The sequence below is a fragment of the Mesocricetus auratus genome, unplaced genomic scaffold, assembly GCF_017639785.1.
Source record: "Mesocricetus auratus isolate SY011 unplaced genomic scaffold, BCM_Maur_2.0 Super-Scaffold_100026, whole genome shotgun sequence".
Taxonomy (NCBI): Eukaryota; Metazoa; Chordata; class Mammalia; order Rodentia; family Cricetidae; genus Mesocricetus; species Mesocricetus auratus.
Genome location: NW_024429207.1, coordinates 26,299,091 through 26,321,858, shown reverse-complemented (window position 1 = coordinate 26,321,858; position 22,768 = coordinate 26,299,091). Strand labels below are relative to the sequence as shown.

The 22,768-nt window shown below is 41.3% G+C and overlaps 2 protein-coding genes and 1 long non-coding RNA gene across 4 annotated transcripts in view; 1 reads left to right on the top strand and 2 right to left on the bottom strand.

Annotated features, from left to right (window-relative positions):
- LOC101838551 (disintegrin and metalloproteinase domain-containing protein 32) overlaps positions 1 to 9,209 on the bottom strand; it is a 100,270-nt gene extending 91,061 nt beyond the window's left edge. For both annotated transcript variants that reach the window (XM_040731905.1, XM_040731906.1), the window contains exon 1: positions 9,107 to 9,209. In XM_040731905.1, coding sequence (XP_040587839.1) covers positions 9,107 to 9,173 — 67 coding nt within the window. In that variant the 5' untranslated portion in view covers positions 9,174 to 9,209. The remainder of the gene's footprint in view (positions 1 to 9,106) is intronic.
- Positions 9,210 to 9,974: 765 nt separating this feature from the next.
- The window catches only part of Adam9 (ADAM metallopeptidase domain 9), a 61,523-nt gene continuing 48,729 nt past the window's right edge, over positions 9,975 to 22,768 (bottom strand). The window contains exons 19-22 of the mRNA XM_005066562.4: positions 18,043 to 18,178; positions 16,418 to 16,556; positions 15,149 to 15,216; positions 9,975 to 11,384 (exon numbers count right to left, since the gene is read on the bottom strand). Coding sequence (XP_005066619.1) covers positions 11,291 to 11,384; positions 15,149 to 15,216; positions 16,418 to 16,556; positions 18,043 to 18,178 — 437 coding nt within the window. The 3' untranslated portion in view covers positions 9,975 to 11,290. The remainder of the gene's footprint in view (positions 11,385 to 15,148; positions 15,217 to 16,417; positions 16,557 to 18,042; positions 18,179 to 22,768) is intronic.
- LOC121134161 lies at positions 11,384 to 13,748 on the top strand. The gene is made up of 3 exons (XR_005871196.1): positions 11,384 to 11,489; positions 12,425 to 12,477; positions 13,323 to 13,748. It is a non-coding gene; the product is annotated as an uncharacterized LOC121134161 (long non-coding RNA).

The window sequence follows — 22,768 nt, the reverse complement described above, 5'->3', positions numbered from 1 at the left end:
GCAGTGAGATCCTGCCTAGGCTTCCACGGTGATGGACTGCAATATGTAACAGGAAGATGAAATCAATCTTTTCTGCCCCAAGTTGCTTTGGCCATGGTGTTTATCGCGGCACTGGGAAGCACACTACGTCAAACATAAAGGGAGTGATGCAGCCTGGCTCGGGTATTCAATATTAAAACATTCCATTTAAATTAATAAATTGGAAACCCAAGAAATTTATATCAAATAACACTGTCATTCAACTACCAGAGAAAAGGTAGATATTTATAAACGAATTCCCCAGAAAATAACCCTCATGTACCCATCACAAAAGACAGGCATATCTCTCCCAATAACTGTATCTACACTGTACTACAAAGATTTTAAAGAAGACACAAAGAGGGAAAACTCAGTGATTAAGAGCACAGGCTGCTCTTCCAGAGGACCTGGGTTCAATTTCCAGCACCCACAAGGCAACTCACAACTGCCTATAGCTCCAGGGTATCAGATGCCCTCATATAGACATACATTCAGACAAAATACCAATGTGCATAGCATAAAATAAAAATGATTATTTTTTACATTAAAAAAAGACACAAAGAAACAGCTCAACAAACTTACAGAGAATTAAAGAGAACAAGTTCCTGAGTGATTAAAAAAAAAAAGCATGAACATAAGACTGGTGGAAATGAAGAAGACGATCCCAGATTTGAAAACAGAATCAATAAAGAGATAGAAATATTGAAGAGAGGGATGGAGAGATGGCTCAGATGTTAAGAGGTCCTGAGTTCAATTCCCAGCAACCACAGGATGGCTCACAACCATCTATAATGAGATCTGGTGCCCTCTTCTGGCCTGCAGGCATATGTGCAGGCAGAACACTGTATGCATAAAAAATAAATCTACTGACACTCACATTTGGGGGGTCCAGATCAGTCCCATGCTGGCCTCCCCACTGTCGGTCTGGGGTCCAAGAGCACTCCCCTGTTCAGATCAGCTGTCTCTGCTGGTTTTGCCAGCCCATTCTTTGCCAATTTGCTCATCACTCCTCTCTCTCTGTCACTGGGTTCCTTGGGTTCAATTCAGTGATTAATTGTGTGTTTGCCTCTGCTTCCATCAGTCACAGGATGAAGGCTCCCGGATGGTTATAGACATCAAGTTCATTATCAGGAATGGGCATTCGAGGTGGTCCCTCCACTATTGCTTAGCTGGCCAATTGGTGTTATACCTTTAGATCACTCGAGGTCACTCTATGTGAGTGTCAGTGAGAAGGCCTGGGCAACCTATGGGGCCCTGAGCTGTGGATAAGTGTCTATCCCTGGTATACAAACTGTCTTCATGTGCCTATAGCACAAAGAGAGATGCTCTCTCAGCCTGGACTCTTAGGGGAGTGCCTGGACCCTACCAACAGTAAAATGACAGACTCTAGATATCCCCTATGTGGAAGGATTTGGCAATAGGGTGGGAGGGAGGGGGGAAGGGGAGTGCGGGAGGATGGGAAGGAGAGGGAAGTGGGATTGACATGTAAAACAAGCTATTTAAAATTAAAATAAAAAAAACATGAAGGAGACCAAATTAAAAAAAAATAAAATAAATCTAAAAAAAAACCAAAATAAAAAAGAAATATTGAAGAGAACACAAGCTGAAATGAAGATGGAGTTGAAAACCCAGTAACTGATCTGGAAAACAAAAGGGAAAGCCTTTTGAGTAGAATGAACCCAGAAGATAGAATATCGGGACTCAAAGATAAAAAATTTAAACAAAGACAGGTAAAGAACATGCAGAAAATGTGTGACAATATCAAAAGACCAAACCTTTGCTTTAGTCCTCAATGAGGGAGAAGAATCCCAAGCCAATCTTCAACAAAATCATAGAAAAAAATGTTTCCAAACTAAGAGAACACACACTGTTAGAATTCAGGCATCTGTACTGGCCTGTCCTTGGGGTCCTGACAGGACACGCCCTCAGCTGCAGCCACTAAGAACATCACCTGTGCACATTCACTATGTTCCCTTTTAAAAGAGCCCTGCCCACCTCCCATCTTTCTTTCCTTCTTTCTTTCTTTCTTTCTTTCTTTCTTTCTTTCTTTCTTTCTTACTTTCTTTCCCTCTGTCTGTCTGTCCACCCCTTCTCTGTCCCTTCTTCCTCTCTCCTCTCTCCTGCTGCTCCTGTCCCCAGGGTTCAGTCTTCCCCACTCCCCTTTCCCTTTTTTATGATCCTTTTCCCTAATTTAAAAAAAAATCTTCTGCTTGAACCCTGTCACATGGCATCTTTCTCTTGCAAGATGCTTTTCTTAAAATATGACGCACACCCATACAGATACAAGAAACACATAGAACTTCAAATACACAAGACTAGGAAAGAAACTCTGCATGGTATGTCAACTTAAACCACTAAGTACACAAATCAATGAGAGTATATTGAAAGCTGTAGACAAAACACAAGTCACATATAAAGGAAAACTCATAATAATAGCAATTGATTTCTCAATGGAAAATTCAAAAGCTAGAAGAGGCTGGAACAAAGCATCACACTGCAAATCCGAAAGAAAAAAAAACAAAAAACAAAAACACAACAGCCAACCTAGATTAATATGCCCACCAAAATTATCTGCCAGTTGAAGGAGAAAGAAAAGCTTTCCATGATACAAATGACCTTAAAAACATAACCAACAGACCAAACTTAAAGAAAATTCAGGAAACAATATCTCAGGTTAAAGAGAGGAATGAGTATAGCCAAGAGACCACAGGAAGAAAAGGAAGCTATAATTATTGGAACACAAATTTTCACTGAGAAAATAAACACCACTACCAAAAATCAACATCACAGTGGCTGCAATCAACACACAACTTTCAAAGCAAGTTTAAATATCAATGGCGTCAATCAAATTCTCCTGTCAAAAGACACTACACTGTGCCAGGCGTGGTGGTGCATGCCTTTAATCCCAGCACTTAGGAGACAGAGGCAAGTGGATCTCTGTGGGTTCCAGGCCAGACACTGGTAGAAAAAGATATCATTTCCTCCCTCCTAGTAATTCAGCAGTTCCCGGGAAAGTTGCACTTTGAATTGGCAGAGATGACCTGGGCTTTTCAAATCTCTGGTTCTAACAGCTTTCTTACAATTCACTACTGGTGGTACAAAGAATAACAACCCCTCCCAAAGATATCCAGGTCTTGGTGTAGCATGAATCCATGAAAGTCTGGTAAAGGTTCTCAAGAATGTATTTAGGTGTAAGACAGGGTAAACACTCACTGATACAGAACATGTTAGATGCCCCTGCTGATCCAGCTGTTCTGCCCAGGAGTGGAGGGCACCAACAGTAAGCAGCCTGCTCCAATCTCACTACCCAAGAGAGAGAGAACAAGCAAAAGAGCCAGAGACCCTCTCCTCAGCTTATAAATTGTCACACAGGCAGACAAAGACAACGCCCTAGGGTTGGCTGCCCCAAAAGTCATTGGCTAAATGGATGGAAATCCCACATCTTGATCCTCAGAACCTATGCAGGCTCTTTGGCAAAACAGAAGTAAGGTTGCTATTTCCTGGCCTTAAAATGGGGTAATTACCTTGGCTTATCTCCATGGACTCAACAGGATCTCAAAGGTAGAGGGAGGAAACGGCAGAGAGAAGCAGAGAACCAGCAATGTGAAAAAGACTCAGGCAATGTCATTGACTTTTGCAGTTGAAGAAAGGGGCCATAAGCCAAGATATGCAAACAGCTACAGGAGGCTGGAAAAGCAAAGGAAATCAATAATATGCTAGAGCCTCAAGAAACACAGCATACCCTAGACCTTCGCTTAAACCCACTGGAACTCACTGAGGGCCTACAGAAGTGTGTGTGGTGGTTTGAATAGGAATAGCCCCAATAGACTCATAGGCTCATGTTTGATGATTCATCTATACAACTGACATCTGCTCAATGGAAAACCTTATTCACATTACTATTAAAAGTAGGGACTAGACCAGTCAGTCATGATCATTCCTATTGTTTACAGACAAGCTCCAGGCTGGAAGTGAGGGACAAAAACACATCCGTTATTAAGTAGAGGATGCTATGATAATCTACAACAAAGGATCAAAATCAGAACAGCAGCCATCAAGCATAAAGCTAATGTGCCAATGGCTTCAGTAGTAACAGTAATGAACAATATTTTTTCATGACAGTGATTTAAAAAACTGTGCCAGACTGAGGAATAAGAAAACAGAGAAATGTACAGAGAAAATGATGGCATCTAGAAGACCATCCAAGCAAGGATAAGCCATGTTCCTACACGTCAATGTTTCTCAACTGAAATTTTCAGATAGACTAAAACATCTATCAACTCAATGCAATCCACTCAAAACTCTGAGGATTTTTAAGGAAATGTGCTATACATAGTGTATAATCCATCCACAAAATAGAAAGTGCAGTCATGAGCAATATAATATTGGCACATCACAGTGGAACCATCTTGCTGTGCCACATGCCAGGGTTAGAGGAGCCTCTGTCTCAGATTCACCAGTAACAGGAACAGAGGAGAGTCATATGAACCCTGTCATAGGCAGGAATCTTAAAAACCTGAGTTCATAGGAATAGAAGTAGACTGGTGTGTCCTTGGCTGAGAGTGGAAGAAAGTGGTGTAAATGTTTGGTTACACAGGAGGGAGGATTTTAAGAGGTCAATTGTAACATAGTTTCTATAGTACATAGCAACATATTAAATGTCTCTAAAGGCAGAATTGGCAGGGATGCAATAAAATAATAAAGAGCATGAAAAAATAAAACTTACACTCTGCAAAAAGATAATGCCAAAGGAAAGAAAGGGCATAGACTGCAAGAAAAATGTTCTTCAAAAAGCAGATCTGAGCTAAGAAAATAGAATACCCATTATGCAGGTATAAGGCCCCAAGTTCAAATCTCCAGAACCCAACTAAGGCTGGGCATGGGAAGACACAGCCATAATTCCAGTGATCCTACAGAGAAATTGGATGTAGGGACAGAATCCCCACAAGGGCAAGGACTAGCTATGCAGAAAGAGAAACAAGACAGTATCTTAAAAAAAGCATCAGAAGCAGAATACACAACAGGCTTTGTCTCATTGAACAAAAGAACATGCTTTTCTCTTCGACCATTTCCAGCTGTATGATCTGTCTTCATGGGATCCGAAATTAACAGCATAGGCATCTGGCTACCTGCACAGACTGCATATAATCAGAAGTCTTCAGTAAGATTAACAGGGCTGATGGTTGAAAGTGGAGAGGGGGTTACCAAATTTCACTTCTTATACAAGGCAATAATAACCCCAGCTAAAGAAGGCAGGAGAAATCATCTTGTCTAATCAGATGTCAACTGTATTCCTGAGAAGTGACTTAAATCACAAGACTGTCCCACCCACTACACAGCTGCAGAGCATAGCCTATCAGCATAACTGATAGAACTTGTTTGGATCTCAAATAAAGAAGGAATCTTGTAAGAGAGGGAAAAAACAAACAAAAAGAACAAAAACAAAAGACCTGGATTAGATATATTAGAATGGTGTTGGATTAAACAAGCCCAAACCAATGAAAATCCAAATGACTGTCATTCTCATCATAGATCTCACTAAATCTTAGTTCAAGGCTATGTATTTTCTTATATGTAAGAAGGAGTCTTCTTACAATGTTCAGAAAGCAGTAATTGATTAAACTCTTTCTACAAGGCTTGGAACTCTAGGTTTAAAAGAATGTAGAAGATAAGGAACATGAAGATATGTAGGAGATGGGACCTTCTCAATTGTAGAGACCCACTCTAGAGAAGCCCCAGGGTGTAACTGAAGGGAGGTTGAGAGCATGTTTGATCTGCTGGACTAGTTTAGAGCATGGATAGTATGTGTTCTTCAGAAGTTTGTACGTGAAAGGCTGTAGACTTCTAGAACAGAGTTGTGCCCTCTGACCTCCACATCCATGGTACCACACATACTTCCCATCACGAAGACACATATATAATAAAAAAATGCTGTTGCTATGAATACAGTTGGGAAGAAAATAGATATAATCTTTTACAATGGATTTGACCAACTGTCTAGCTAAGGGTTAATAGTGAGAACAGATAAGGATTTGAAAGCTAAGTACAGTCATTCCTTGGTTTCCTTGGGGAACTGATTGTAGGACCCCTGTAGACACCAAAACTTAGAAAATTATTGAAGTCCTTTGTATAACAGACATAGATCATGCATACAATCTACATATATCCTTCCACAAAAGTTCAATATCTCTAGATTTCTTAGTATTTCTTATACCATGCAAAGGTATGTAAGCAATTTTATTATTGTTTAATAAAAAAGTCTGTGTACATTCAGCATAGAGTCCATACCCACTCCATTTCAAGGATCACTCCCCCACCTCCGTCATCCCTGTCAAGTGTCTGTAAACAGCAGAAGGTCATGGTTTGTTTTTAGGAAGGCTTGGTGGTAAGCAGTATAGAGCTTGATTAAATACAAAGGGTCCTAGCCAGTATACCACTGTAGAATTTCAGGAGAGAGATAATATACTTACTGCCGTTCAAACCCAATGAGGTATATTTTGTAATATCCCTGTTATATTCCTGAAACAAAGTTCATCAGTCATTCAAAACAATGAAAATAATCTAATTCCCTAACTGTAGTATAAAGAGAAATAAAATGAAAGTAATTATAAAAAAAGAAAAAAAGAGAGAGTGTCTTTAAAATAAAGCACAAGAAGAGAACTGACACCTGAGGCTGTTGTCCTCTGATCTCTATATCATGTTGTCTCTCTCTCTCTCTCTCTCTCTCTCTCTCTCTCTCTCTCTCTCTCTCTCTCTCTCTCTCAAACACACACACACACACACACACACACACACCTACACATAAAAAGTTTAAAAACAAAATAAAGATATTGCAAAGATTATTACCCAAAACATACAAGATTTTTAAAGATAACAGCAGCACACAACCCAAAATAAACATAGGCAAATAACCTGAAAAGACCCTTCTCAAAGCAAAATAAAGAGCAGGTGGACCTATGAGAAGACCTTGACAGCAGGGCTGCAGAGATGGCTCAGCGCTGGAAGGCTGGGCTCAAAGCCAAACGGCCAGATTTCAACAGCATATGCCACTAGGAAACTGTAAGTGAAAACGAGACACCACTACAACCTCTTATCATTGTAATGACACCAGGTAACTGTCCAAAGGAATGAGACACTATGTGCACATGAAACCAAACGTGTAAACCATAGCTGTCTTCACCATTGTCAAAGCTGGGAAGCCGTTGCAGTATCTTTTAGTAGGCAATGGACAAACTGTGGTTGATACAATGGAATGGATATTTTTCAACACTGCAAGAAAATGAGCTGTCGAGCCACAAAGAGACATTAAGGAATCGTAAATTACATGCTTCAAATTAAAAGAAGCCTGTCTGCAAGGCCCCATCCTGGATGATTCCAACGGTACAACCTTCTGAAGAAGGCAGACAGTGAAAGTTGCTTAGGGATGTTGGGAAGGAGGATGAACAGGAGCATGAAGGATTGTCAGGCCAGTGAAGCTACTCTCCATGATACTGCTGTGATGGGCACCCGTGAGCAAAATACAGAACATACAGAACCCAAGCACAAGCAGGTTCATCGGCTGGAACAAATGCAGCCCTGTAATACCACATGTTGACCCCTGTGGGGGGACAGAGAGCAGGGGCTATAGCCAAACACTATTTTCTGCTCTCTTTCACTGAGAATCTGAAACTGCCCTAAAAAAAAATGATGTTTAACAATTTTTCTAAAAAAAAAAAACTGAGGAGCCGGAGAGGTGACTCAGAGGTTACCGTTCTCCCAGAGGACCTGAGCTGGATTCCCAGCACCCACATGGCAGCACACAACTGCTTCTAACTTCAGTTCCAGGGAATGCTCTCCAATTCACCCTCTCCTGACCTCCAAGGGCACCAGGCCCAAAAGTGGTACACAGACTTACATGCAGGTAAAATACCCATATATGTAAAGTTTACATTAAAAAAATCTTTTAAAAGCTGTTGGTAATTTTTTATATTTCCCACAGTTTTAAAAATTAAAGATAATACATTAAAATACATATGCATAAAATCAAAATTCAATAGATATTCCACTGAATTTCATGAAGAAAAGTTTGCAGTCCATATATACATTTGTATATATATGTACATTACATATATATGTATTTCAATTTAATAAGAAGAGGCAAGGGAGTTTTGGGGATTGGGTGAATTAGAGGGAGGAAAGGAAAAGGAGCTGATGGTATATTTTAATTTTAAAAATAAAAAGCACAGTAAAGCTCGCTGATACGATTTTAGATTCTGTATTGCAACTCTTCTTTTTCTCTTGGCCCGGTTTTGATGTAGCACGCTGAGATCCTGTGGTTATCTGAAACGGCTAACAAAAGTCCTTTCTGTACTTCAAGCCAAACAAGCAGCACAGACTGGAAGCAGCAGGAAGACAATTCAGGTGTCTTCTATCAAAGCAGGCGTTAAGATCTACAGAAAAGCAAAGCTATACCAACTTTCTATCATCTCCCTGGAGATCAGTTTTTAAGCTTTGTTTTGGTTTCTCGAGACAGTTTTTAGTTTTGAAGTACGTTAATGTAAAATGTATGGTCCTGTTGTTTGCAATACATTCTTACATTTCTATTTTAATTTCTAATATAGACAGGAGATGACTCACATCAGACAGTGCTGGCAGCCCGCCCCTCTCTTTTCTGCTCCCCCAAATTGTGAGGAATACATGACATGGAAGCAAAAGACACGTTCCACAAGTTCTACAGGACAACTGGAAACAGCTCAGAGCTAGAGACAAGTGCCGGATTCACAACTTGATCACCACAACCTCTCAAGTTGCACGAGCATTTAAACCAACCTACTTCATCCCCCAAACTCATGCAGGATTCTGCCCCTGCCCAACCCTCCTATGCACGGCTACAGATCTCTCCGAGCTTGGGGTTTTTTGCTCGCTGGCTTTGCGTTCGCATTTCCGGATCAATTATTATGACATGCACATCATCTGTGAAAGGAGTGTAAGTGGGGTTCCAGAAGCGGAGTGCTTTTGGGGGATACACTCTTTGAGCTTTATAACGTGCATGACAGACCTACAAGAGAAGTGTCTCCCAAACTCAGTGCCAGCCCCATAGAGCGCTCACCAGGTCCTGATGCCAGCACTCTCCCAAGCATGGCCAACAGCAGTGGGCACAGCGTGGTGCCCAGCATGGCGCCTTCTGGAACACCTGGGGGGGGCAGTTGCAAAGCCGTTACAGGGGGCCCGTGGGGCGCATGCCTGGGACTCCGGGGGCCACGTCCTTGGAGCGCCTTGGAGCCTACCCACCCCTACCCCACCTCCATCTGATACCACTCACCTCAGCTCCCACACGGGTTCCCCGCTGCTACAAAACCCGCACATGGGGAGCTGGAGATGCTGCGATGCCATACAGCCCCTTCCCCGCCAAAGCACAGTGTATGTATGTATGTATGTATGTATGCTTTCTAAGGTTAAACTAAGATTTATTTTGAAGATGTGTGGGGATATTTTTCAAGAAAGATTTTCTTACTCTGGGTCTATATTTCCACAAGCACACTGCTCCTTGGACTCGCCTCACGCTTTCTTACAACCTGGTTCTCCGGGGCACTTGGACTAAAATTCATGTAACATCGTCCCTTTTAGAATTTACCAGTACGATCCATTAATTTATGTAGCAATGGCTGATCCCTGATACATTCAGCCCATGTCCTAGCTGAAATCTGTAGTCACGTGCTTCTCAAGTCAGACTACTGTCAGTCAGGCACTCTCCTTCCTCAGAGGTTCTGCTCGACCTGCAGCCTTCAACACTGTTTATTTCTCACTAGGGATGGCTCACCAGTGTTAGTATATACCCGACTGTTAAAATACTTATCCTGAAAAATCAACTTTCCGTCCTCTAATGTGTTTTCCTTAAACAGCCATTGTGCACAGTTGGCAAAAGTCAACTAAGACTAAATAGTTGTGTACTTAGAAAGTAACAGGAAGACCAAACATGAACTTCAAGTATTTTATTTGTTGTAAATGTTTTTATTTTACTATGTATATATACACAAACCAAAGTATTATTTTAAAAAACTAATGAAATTCAGTTAATATACCTATTATTAAACTTCTTTATGAAAGATTATGAAAAACTTTAAGTGTTTAAAATTTTAGTGTCAATATCATTCCTTTCAAAATACAAATTCATTTTAATACAGCTGAGACAGTTATTCACAGAGGCCATGATAATTTCTGTAGTTTTCTAAGGAAATCATTTCTTCCTTCCTTTCCCCACCCTAATTTTTATGAAAATATTAGTCAAAAGAGACAAGATCCAGCACATCTTAGCAAATGTAAACATTCTAAATGACTCAATATCAAGCTTTGAAATTCAGAGTTGTGAGTTAAAGTGCTCATGAATTCTCAAGTGGTTTTACAACAGCTCACCTGGCGGAAGGCATTCTCCATGCTTCTGATCAATCCACACCAACTGCTTGGGTCTCCTAAATACCCCGTACCATAAAGTGTGCACTTCAATTAAAACGACACTACTGCAATGCTTTACCATGATGTGTAAAGAAAATTTAGTGTTAAATTAATTACTGCCATAGTCATTATAGTTGAAAGATCATAAAAGAATGGAAGCTAGGAACTGATTTAGTGTTAAATCAATTTCTACCATAGTTCTTATACTCGAAAGATCATAAGAATGGAAGCCACTAACTGAATACACACCATATTTCATACTTTCAAATTATGCCATGACCTAGTAATTGTGGTTTTTGTGAAATCTTCAGGATAGCTGCTTATTTGTGGAGAGAGTAAGAGACAGGAGTCTGTGTAAATGGCTGTTAATCCATGCAAGATAAAAGCATAGACATTATTGGCAGTTAGTCAGTTTTCCTAGGTTAATACATGTTCAAATGTTCAACCAGAAACTATTAATGACAACTGAGGTCGAAAAGTCAGGATTACATTTAAGCACATAATGACAAATCTTACACCAACACAGTTAATTTGAGAATCATTTCAATAGTGTGTTCAAAATAACTTAATCCACATTAAGTACATTAGACTCACAAATGACCAAAGAGGACGTTTTAGTGATGGAAATTTAACTCTAAATTTAACTCTAAGTCTCCTAGAGTGTCTGCACATTCCGTATTTCTCAGCCCCCAACTGTGTGTCTGTGTTAATAAAGCTTGTTTTCTGGTAGTTTGTTTTCATTCATAGTTGGAAGAGAAAGACTTTTCAAGAAAACATCAGGAAAAAAAAAAAAAGCATTTGCTCAGTTCCCTGAAGATGTTTGAAAAATAAGAACCTCACATCAGGTGAGGGAGCTATACAATGGAGGTGCAGGAGCCGGCCGAGCAGGAACCAAATTTCCCTGAGATGATATTTTTGGCTGTGGTGGAGGCGGCCTGTGAAGAGGAAAAATAAATTAGCAGAGTGTGTGGACTGAATGACATCATGCTGGATTCATGACAAGCTCAACACAACACCGCCCTCAGCCCCTCTGACCATAGGTAAGGACACTTTCTACTCTGTGCTCTGAGATCGCTGTTCAAATGGCATTCAGTGGTAAGGGTACCCAGTTTTAGAATTAGTCTAACTAGTCTACAATGGGGTATCACACTGTGTGTGTGTGTGTGTGTGTGTGTGTGTGTGTGTGTGTGTGTGTGTGTGTGTGTGTTGGAAGACCAGAGGTCAAGCAAGTGTCTTCTTTAGCTTCTTTCTCCTTCTTAGTTTTGACTCTGCAGCTCACTGATTGGCTAGGCAGACTGGCAATGAGCTCTAGAGCATCTCCTGTCTCCGCACACTCCTTTCCCCAGTGCTGGGGCTGCAGACAGTATGTATACCTTGGCCAACTTAGAGGTGGATGCTGGGGATGTGATCATAGGTCCCACAAGCACATTCCCTCCTAAGCACATTCTCTCCAGCCTTCATCATTACTTTATATTGATGTTACTCCACATTATGGAAAATAACATACATATAAGTAACAATATATAGAGTGAGAAGATTTTATTTAATTATTTATTTATTTAGGGAGGTAGATAGATAGGCAGATAAACAGACAGACACACACACATATATACGTATATACATATGCACATATGTAACAACAAAGAGACCATGAATTTGAAAGAGATAGGGGGTACATATGAGGGTTTGGAGGAATGGAGAAATGATACAATTATAATTGTAAAAAATTAAAATCTAAAGTAAATAAACAAGAGCTCAAATACAGAACATTACTAATATATGTGAAGCTCTGAGTTCAATACTTTGTGCCACCAGAAGAGGGAGGGAGGGGGGAGGGAGGGATGGAAGGAGGGAGGGAGAGAGGGAGGGAGGGAGGGAGGGAGGGAGGGAGGGAGGCAAACTGAAGAGGGGGTAGGGTGAGGAGGAAGAGGAAGGGATAAAAGCCTAAGAGAGTCTTTTGTATGTCTTACCCCAGCTGGGAGCAGCATGGAGAGGAGACGACAGAAGAGCATGAGCAGCACAGAGCAGGTGGGGAACATTAGAGATGGAAAGGTTCAAGTAGTGGGTGAGGGCAGAAGGATGGGAGAGGGGAAGGGATCGGTGGGAAGGCTCATCAAAGTTAAGGGTGGATGAAAAAAACCCTAAGGAAACCTACTACTTTGTAAGATAATTTAAAATTATAATGTAAGACATAAAAGAAAATTAGTTTAAATGGAAGTACCCTGCATGATGGAGCATGCTGTTGCTAGAAGCCAGTCACTAAATAAGAAACAGTGCCAGGTGTAGGATACCTACTATGAATTGTTGGTCAAGGAGGCCCAAGAGGCCTTCCATGTAATGTAAGTTACTATCATTGACCTTGACTGTCCACCAGGACTGAAAGGTAAAACCCTACTGGTGAAGACAAAGCACACTCGGGCTGCAGAACACAGATAAACTAGCTAGACCAGAACTGGAACCTTCACCTCTGCTAGCTAACCTTCATATCGCTGAAGTGTGTTCTGTCGACTACTAGTGAAGTCACCCAAGGTCTTACCCACCCATGGACCCTGCAATGGTTCAATATAACCCTGCCAAGCCAGATGTGCTTACTGGTGCGATAGTGTCATGTCCATGATGGGGTGCTTTCTAGATGAAAGAAGTCATGCTTCCCACTCCAATCTGGAGGAACCAGAGGCCCTAGTGGTCACGCTGTCAAACCGCTCACCAAATATTTATGTTTATACCCATATGCTGCTCTCAGCACTGCTCAGAGAAATGTCCTTTTCAGTGGGTACTAGTGAAAGCAAACACTTATGACTGGCCAGAGTGCTGAGGCCGTGTGACAGCTGACACTCGGTTCTGAATGGGACATCTATATTTCCCCCTCTGAGGTTCGGGGAACATGGAAGACAGGAGAGAAGAAAGAAGAAAAGAGACCAAGAACTGCAGATGCGCTGTGAAACCTGTCTCCTGAATACGACCCGACTGCTGCACTCAAGAATTTGCAGACGTGGAAATTACTCAGACAAGATCAAGTCTAGAGTAAGGCCACCAGCATTCCATCACATATGCAGGAGGAACTCATATGACCTGACCCGCCCCAAGGAGCTATAGGAAGCTAAGGGTTGCTGGGGGAGGGGCATCCTGTTCCCCAGCTATTAGCTTTCATTTTCATTTTAATATTGTTTTACGTCTTTATATTTAAAAATATTTTAATTAAAACATTATGGGCAGATTATGGGTATGTCTGAAGAGAAGGCTCAGCAGTTAGGAACAATTGCTGCTCTTACAGAAGACTTAGTTTCTGTTCCCAGCATCCATATGGTGGCCCACAACCATCTAAATATCCAGTTCCCAGGGAATCTGACATCCTCTTCTGGCCTCCGTGTGCACCATCACACATGGTATACATACATACTAGCAAACACTCATACATATAAAATAAAAGTAAAAATGTTTAAATTAGGGGCATCAAACCACTGCTTAATGTAAAACTAAGTCTATATTCGCACACAGGATTGAACTCCAGATCCTTCAAACAGTGTCGAACCCGACATTTAAACAAGCCATTGTATTTACACACATTCATCTCAATGTTCAGACTCTACGCTGTGGACACCCTTCCTAACCTCTGCACCAGCTTAGTACCCCACACCTCCCACACCACACTATCTAGAAAATAGCTCCCGATTTACACATTTTTCTCTTCCTCCTCAGTGGCACTTCAGTGCCCTCTTCCTGGACAGTAAGTTATACATGTAGAAACCACTGGAATGGGAAAGATTTGAGGAGTGGAAGGAGTCAGATACGTTTCCTATGACAAAGTATAGCAATGTATTCACGTGTCCTTCAAACCTTGCTACCAGTCTATCCCTCCAGTTCTGGTTGTGTTAGATTCTGGAATTTGCATTTTTTTTTAAACTTTGCAGTTCTAGGCTGAAGTCTCACCCTGGACCACTAATATGATCAGTTATATAAAACCCATGTCTGATGACCACTAACTAGACAACCCCTGATTTTCTTTTTTACAGTGTATTGTTTAGTTTTAGCCACAATTTCTATACTTGTATTCCTGGTTCTTTCATGTAGAAATCAATCAAGAGTGACCATCTCTGACCCTGGGTCCCTAAAATCTGAGAAGTTTGTCTTGGATGTCCCCCTGTGCAGAGCTCTAACTTTGCCTCCTCTGCCCTCTGAGTTCCTCAAACGTTCCTCTCACCTCCCTGGTTCCTCTCTGTCATCAGAACAGGTGGATGGATTTGTGACAAAGTCTTCCGCAAAGCCAGGCGCCTCCATGTGTCCTGCTCTGGCCCCGGCCCCCAATTCCCTGCCTCCTTGATCTTTTCCTTTCCAAACAGTCGCATTCTCCTGCTGTTGGCTTCTCTAGCTATTCTCTGTGAGAAAGCAGGCACTGCCCGCAAGTCTCCCACTCCTGATTATTTTAAGGTCCTTGATTCTGAATTCTATACATACCAAAAGCCATATAGATGGCAGTCTGACTCAGTTTTCTCTAAGGTTTCTTTCTGATGTTGTACTACTATAACAATATTCATATAAAAGTTATTAGAAAGCCTTCTCACAATTGTGTTCTATCCAAACGTGTTCCAAGTTAAATTACCTAAGTACCTTGCCCTAAGTCGACTTAAATGGGAAACTGAAAGGAATTGATGCCTGAATTTTAGTGTGGTCAAGTCATCTAAACCCATTTCTTTCCAACCTTGATGGAAACTGCGGAGGCTGCTTGGCTGCATAGGTTGGTACTGGAAATCTGTTTGCATTCACAGGCTGAAAAGAAAAGAAAATGCATAGTCACTGCTAGAGTGTAGTCATAAATCCATCTTATAAAAGTAATTGATACACTTCCCAGGATACTTATGATGCTATATTCAGAACTACTTTGGGTCAGTGAGCAGGGGCGAGGACCAAGGCCAGATACACAAAACTCCTCATCTGATCTCCAAGACAGCAGATCAAAAGTTTCCTGTTCGACTCATCTTTACTACTAAATGTTACACTTCCTTATTTCAAGGCTATATTTTCAAATTAAATGATACTAAGGTATAACAATATTGAATTAAATTAACTAAATACTGCCAATAAATTTTAAATAAAATACCCTGAAATTTTATTAGCAAGCCTACATGTTATCTAACTGATACTGTGAAAACCAATAACCTATTATCCCTGATATTAGAATCCATGATACTATCCTTGACAAGGCAGTTGAAATATACCAAATATTAACATATCTGCAGCAGAGACAGACTGCGAAATAAATCCAATGTCCTATTTTCAGTCATCTGTAGATGGTGGAGACATCAATAAGGAAATCAATAAGGAAGCATGAGACATGAACTACAGCTCTAACAGACACCAAATAGTATTCCATTATACCAAACAGCAATATATCCAAACAGCAAGAAATCACCATTCTCTAGTGTACTGAACATTTGTTCAACTACTAAACAAGTCCTAAGAAATAGAAGAATGCTGAAGTCATTAGACATTGCTTATCAGTAAAAATATACCCTTTCCTGTACTTTGTAATACACTGGCAGAAATGATGAGGCCCACCCATGAGCTCAGCACCAAACCTTTGGTAGCATGTCCTAGGGGAGCCAAGTATTGAAACCAGAAAGAACCGACAGAAAGAAAAACATCCAACCCCAGTTCTCAATCTGCATTTTAAGGCAAAGTATTCTGGATAACCAATGCCTCTTCCTACATCTTCTGAGCCAGACTCTCTGGTTCCTTTAATTTGAGGACCACCTATTATACCACCCAATTCTTAGTAAGTTATCTATTTTTAAACATATGAAACCATTTTTTGATCTTGCCATTTTGTCTTTAGGACTGAAAATGAAACCTACAGTACTATATACATGCTAGACAAGGGCATTGCCACCAACACATTCCTGGCTCCCTTTTAGGTCTTTAAATGGGCAACAATTGAACACAGTAGGAAACATCATTTTAGGAAACTTACAGCTTCTCTAGATGGAGCAACTGGGGGGACATGCTGAGGGCGACCTGGCTGTCGAGGGACACTTGGACCCCCAGGCTGTCTAGAGACGTTTGGACCCCCAGGTTGTCGAATCATGCTTGCTTGATTTCTGCCATCTGATCTGAAAGACATGATTCTTTTGAGTTAATTCATGAGAAAACATTTGTACAGGACACACTACACATAGCTTCAAATGTCCTTAATGCAAAATTAAACTGTAGCTGTGACAACAGAGGAAAAGCCAAGGCCTCTGTGGTATTTTTAATGGCACTCACACAAGTCTCATCCATCCTTGTGGAAATAAAAAGGATTCCCAGCCCCATTTCAAGATTCAATAACCTGAAATTCTAAGAATCTATGAAATCCAATCAATTAGGTCAGTGTTCTCTAACTTTCTTCCTCAATTTTTATTAAAATAGAGAAAATTAAGAGCAAATCCTGAGGCTGCATGCACATTTGGAGCAGTTCATACCAGCTAAGCATCAACCCCTTGGAGGGGCGGGGCATCTACCAAGCAGGTGCACAGAGACTGCTCTCACTGTGTAACTAAAACTATAGTCTCGGAAGTGTGCAGGGACTGGCCAGTCACAACTGTGATGGCCAGCAAGGGGGAGGGGGGACAGGATACTTTCAACTCTGAAGCTCGTATCAGCACACTGCAGGAAAGTATGTGACAGAGCCCCAAAGTCTGCAGGGCATCTGGGATCATTATCAGAGCTACACGAGAACCACAAGCCTGCACTGGGCTTCGCTGGTGTTTCCTCATTCAACCTTTACAAACCCTACAAAATAGGTGACATTACTAGCCTCATTTTATAGGAAAGAAGCCCAGACTCAAAGAGTTATGTCAATTTCAGTTCACATTTTTACCAGGTTACTGACAAAAAATTTGAATGCCTATTTGGCTATAATGCCCTTGTTAACATAAACACTAAATGCTGATTCAATGCATTAGAAGTGACTTTTGGTGGGAATGTCTATAAAAGTTCAACATACTGACTGAAAAGCAGCAGGTGTCTGAATTAACTTTTTCCCATCAAAACTTAAATTCTGTTTTCAAAACTGAGAGCTGAAACATCCTTTATAAGAACTGATACATAAAAGGAAGACACAGAAGTTTCCCAACACATGTCTTATCCTTATCCCATGTTTTAATCTCTTGATAGAAAACCTAAATCAAATGTCAAGCCCTAAATTCTACTTGCAACTATCAGAAATCAGTGTAATGCAAAATGAGCCCTAAGGACCACTGTTAACAGCAAACACACTATTCACCGCAGCCCTTCCCCTGCCTGGCCTAAGAGGTGGCTTGACCACCAGTCTTTCTTTTTCCTTTTCTGTGCGTCTGTGTGCGTGTGCACGCGTGTGTGCGTGTGTAATCCGCAGGTAGTCCAGACCAGCCTTGCACTCACGGTCCTCCTGCCTCGGCCTCCCAAGTGCTTACACCACAAGCCTTCACCATCCTGGCTAGTTCACCATCATCTTTACCCCATGCCTACCACATCAAAAGAACAGGAAGAAATCACAGAACCCTATTTTTAAAAGATTTCCCAGTTCTAAGATGGATCATTAATAGTTACATTAAAAGAAAAGGCTAAGACTCATACGCTTGCGATCTCTTCTTTCTGAAGAAGGTTTTCCGTAGTTCATTTCTCCTGAGGAAGAGGAAGATGGCAACTGCAACCAGGGGGATGACTAAGAAGAACAACACCAGGAGTCCATCCCTCAGTGCTGTGCTCTTTGCTAGAGAGATAAAAATACATTGTGGTCAGTTACATCAGACATCGAGGTTCTCCACCCAGAATGGGTCGGGTCACTGTATATTTCACACCAGCATTTTTCCTACTTAATCTCCTAGTGTTTCCTCGTGCAAACGTAAGAAAGGACAAACTACATCTCCTGGTCATCCTTTGTTACCCAAGAGGCAGCATCCTACCAACAGACACTACGGGAACATCACGTGTTCACCTGCTCCTGTCTTTCTACACCATACACAGAGGCTTCCTCTTCTCGATACAGCGACACAAACAGTGAGGGTTTCCAATGCGTGCTGTTATCTGTTCATCATTTCAGGACTGAAGAAATGGTACATCATGTGATTTGTTCTTAAGCCACAGCAAATGTGTGACTACAGAATAACTTTCCCCAAAGAAGATCTGTTCTATATCAAGGAAATACATTCATCCTTCCTTAGACGTATTAGGTCTGTACTCCACAGTGATGGTTAAAACTTGGTACACTCCTAAACAGTATATGAAAAATTTCCATAGTCCCTACAAGGCCAAAATTCTGGCTTTTTCCCAACATGGCAAGTAAAACAAAGAATGGTATTGCATGTGATTTAAAATTACATTTTTGTATGGAGTTGAGCATTTTTTCCATGTTTTATACTGGATATTTGGTTTTCTTTTCCATTTCTTCAAGCTTACTATGCATCAAAGATTTAGTTTTAGCTACAATATGGCATGGAAATGTGCTGCCCATTTTCATTATTTGCCTGTCGTATTATAGGTCTCTCCACATGCAAATAACAAGATAAAAATTGACAAATCCTTAGAAAGATCGAAAGAGAGAAAAATCAGTAAAATCTGAGTTGAAAAGGGAATATTATAACAGATACCACTGAAATCCAGAGACTATTAGAGAAGTGTTTACAACTCCAATAAGTGAGGAAATCTGTCATTATTTAGACATACATCACTTCTCCCAATAAACCAAGAGGGCATTAAGATCTAGTAAGTCAACAAACACTGAATCTGCAGCTACACTAGAAAGTCTTGCAGCAATGACTAGGCACAGGCAGACTCACAGATCAGCTCTCAAGACTTTGAAAGACAAACTGACATCGGTTCCCTTAAACTGTTTCATGCATTAGAATAAGAGGGGATGCTTCCAATAGCAGTCCTCAAAGCTAGTGTCACCCTTATTCAGAGTATGATAAAGCTGCATCCAAAAAGAAAATGAGGGAGATAAAGGGGGGAAACTATAGATGAATGTCCTTCATAGAAACAGACACAAGATCCTCAATAAAATACTTGAAAAACAAATTTTAAAGCATACCCTAAAAATGTATACACTGAAAACAACTAATACATGATGATTAAGATGGTTTCATTCCAGGATATAAAGATGACTCAACATATGGTACAAATATCAAGAAAATGTCAGCACACAAACAGAAACCCATGGGATTATCTCAAGATACAGAGACTATCCCCTCATGAGAAACACTGGGTAAACTATGTGTGGAGGGACCTCAGCATAACAAACGATATGCTGAGCACAGACAAGATTATTAGGAGAAGTGAGGAAAGCATTTCCTCTAAAATCAGCAACACAACAAAGGTGCCCACTCAGCCTGAAGCCTTCTTATTCATGGCAGTACTGGAAATTTTTGCCAGAAAAACCCAGTCAAGAAACAGAAATAAAAAACACTAAGAGAAATAGAAGAAGTTCAACTACTCCTGTTTGCAGGGATGATTTTCTATACTTCAAAATTCCCAAAGATGCCACCATTTACTCTTAGAACTGAGTTTTAAAATGTAACTGAACCATTATATACTTTTATTTAAAATTTAATACATGGAAAAGAAAAAAATACACCAGAGTAAGGGCAAACCAGGGACATTATCCTGTTTGTAGTAGCCTCAAAACAAAACAAACAACAAAATCCAAGATATAAAACTAACCAAGAAGGTTAAAGACCTCTATAATGAAACTGACAAAACTGAAGACCTGAAAGACACGCCCACATGCCCACACATTGTTAAAATAACCTGTTACCACAGCCGCCTGGAAGCAGTGCCACCCTTCACGGACGCTGAACAAACCCCTGAAAACTCATTTGTAGACACAATAGGCCTCAAGCACACCAAGCCATTCTAAGCAACATGAGCAATACATCACAGCACTTAGTTTCAAAACACCCATAGTAACAAAACTCCATGGTGTTGGCATAACAATGGGCACACCAACTAACAGGGGTTCAAGAAATAAACCCACAAAGAGAGAGCAAGCTGAATCTTGATGGAGGAGACATACACTTGTGTTAGAGAAAAGACAGCCACATCAGCAAACTCACAAAGAGCCAAGGACCTGCGTGCAAGACCCAACTCTGTGAAGTTACTAGAGAAAAACACAGGAAGCGTTTGAAGATGTTAGCATGGAGACATCCTGATTAGGAATCCATACCTTAGGAAATAAAAATACAAACTACTCAGAAGAATTGCAGCAAACTAGAAAGACTTTACATAACACAGTATATAGGCAAACTACAGAATGCCCACCAGACAGGGGACTGATATCCAGAATACATAAAGAACTCAAATATTTAAACACCAACAGTAATCCCATCCACAAATTCGCAAATGAACTAAGTACTTTTTCAAGAGTCATTGGGCCAGATGGTGGTGGCGCACGCCTTTAATCCCAGCACTCGGTAGGCAGAGGCAGGTGGATCTCTGTGAGTTTAAGGCCAGCCTGGTCTACAGAGTGAGTTGCAAGACACAGGGCTACACAAAGAAACCCTGTGTCAAACAACAAAAAAAACAAAACAAACAACAAAAAGAGTCTCTGGGGTAATACAAATCAAACTGCCCTAAGACCCTACCTCGTCCCAGTCATGTGACGATTAACAGGAAACATGGAGTACTGCTGGGGTTGAAGAACAGGAAAGAACACTGCACACTGTCGGTGGAAGTCAGTCTTAAAAGCCTAAACTTAGAATAAGCAGGCAGTCAAGCTGTACTCCTCATAAGGATATACACAAAATAAAAGATCATAGCAGAGATACATGCACATCCATGTTTACTGTGACATATTCACAAGGCTCAAAGTAGGCCCTGTCCTGAATGACAGTGCCACTGATAATGTCCTAAATGACAGTCTGGGCTCTGCTGAGCCAGAGCCCTGACCAAGTAAACAGAAACCTCGGCTCAGCATTCCTCTGAAAGCTCACTGTTTGTCAAGAAAAGCCATTATGTCCCCTACCTGCCCTCTACAGTCAGTCACCTCCAGCAAAGAGCATCTGGGTCCCCATTAACCCAGACAAATCTGCAACAGATCAAAGTCCCCATGCTAACACTCAGGCTGTTGTGGCCCACACCCCACCTCCAGCTGCTCTGACTCCCAGGCTGCTCTGGCTCACACATGCTCACCCCCCCTCCAACACACACACACACACACACACACACACACACTCACACACACACACTCACACACTCACACACACACACACACACACACACACACTACCTGTCCCCTGAAAACTGGCAAGGCTTTTCCCACCAGATGTTATCCTCTGCCCCCAAGAGACAACCTGGAAGTTTGATCCCCCAATAAACCTTTCTTCTAGTTTGATGGTTTCGCTGTGCCCTTGCCTACATTAAGATATAGAACCAACTTAAGTGCCCATCGGTGAATGAATAAATATAACTACATAAATATAAGCAATGTCAATGGAGTATTATTCAGCCATAAAGAAAAACAAAATTGTGTCAATTGTAAGAAAATAAAATTAGGGGCCAGAGAGATGGCTCTGTGGTTAAGAATGCTGGATGCTCTTCCAGAGGACCCAAGTTCAATTCCCAGCACCCACATGGCCACTCACAACACTGGCCATAACAAGTGTTAGTTGGAGAGGCTCCACAGACCCAAAGGAGAAACAGACAGTACCCAGGACCAGCTGTGCTCTGACTACATATACATACCTGTGACAAAGCCTCCTTATACAATGGCATAGTAAGAGGCTACCACTAACAAGTAGTAACATAGAACCATTGCAACACACTTCGATAAGTATTACATGAATGTGGTATTTTTCTTTCCAAAATGTCTTACTTACTGCCTGTGCTCACCCTACGTTTTTTGTTTTTTGTTTTTTGTTTTTTTTTTTTTTTTTTGGTTTGGTTTTACGAGACAGGGTTTCTCTGTATTGTTTTGGAGGCTATCGGTCCAGCCCAGCCTCGAACTCACAGAGATCCACCTGCCTCTGCCTCCCGAGTGCTGGGATTAAAGAAGTGCCCCGCCACTGCCCGGCTTCACCCTACTTCTTATGGTGATGGTAGTCACTGAGATTCTGGCAGGCAGGGAACACACCTGGTAGTATTCAGGCATCTGTGCTGGCCTGTCCTTGGGGTCCTGACAGGACACGCCCTCAGCTGCAGTCACTAAGAGCACCACCTGTGCACATTCACTATGTTCCCTTTTAAATGGACCCTGTCCACCTCCCATCTTCCTTTCTCTCTCTCTTTCTGTCTGTCTGACCCCCCCTTTCCTGCTGCCCCTGTCCCCAGAGGCAGGTTCCCCCCTCCTCCCCTTTCCCCTTTTCACATT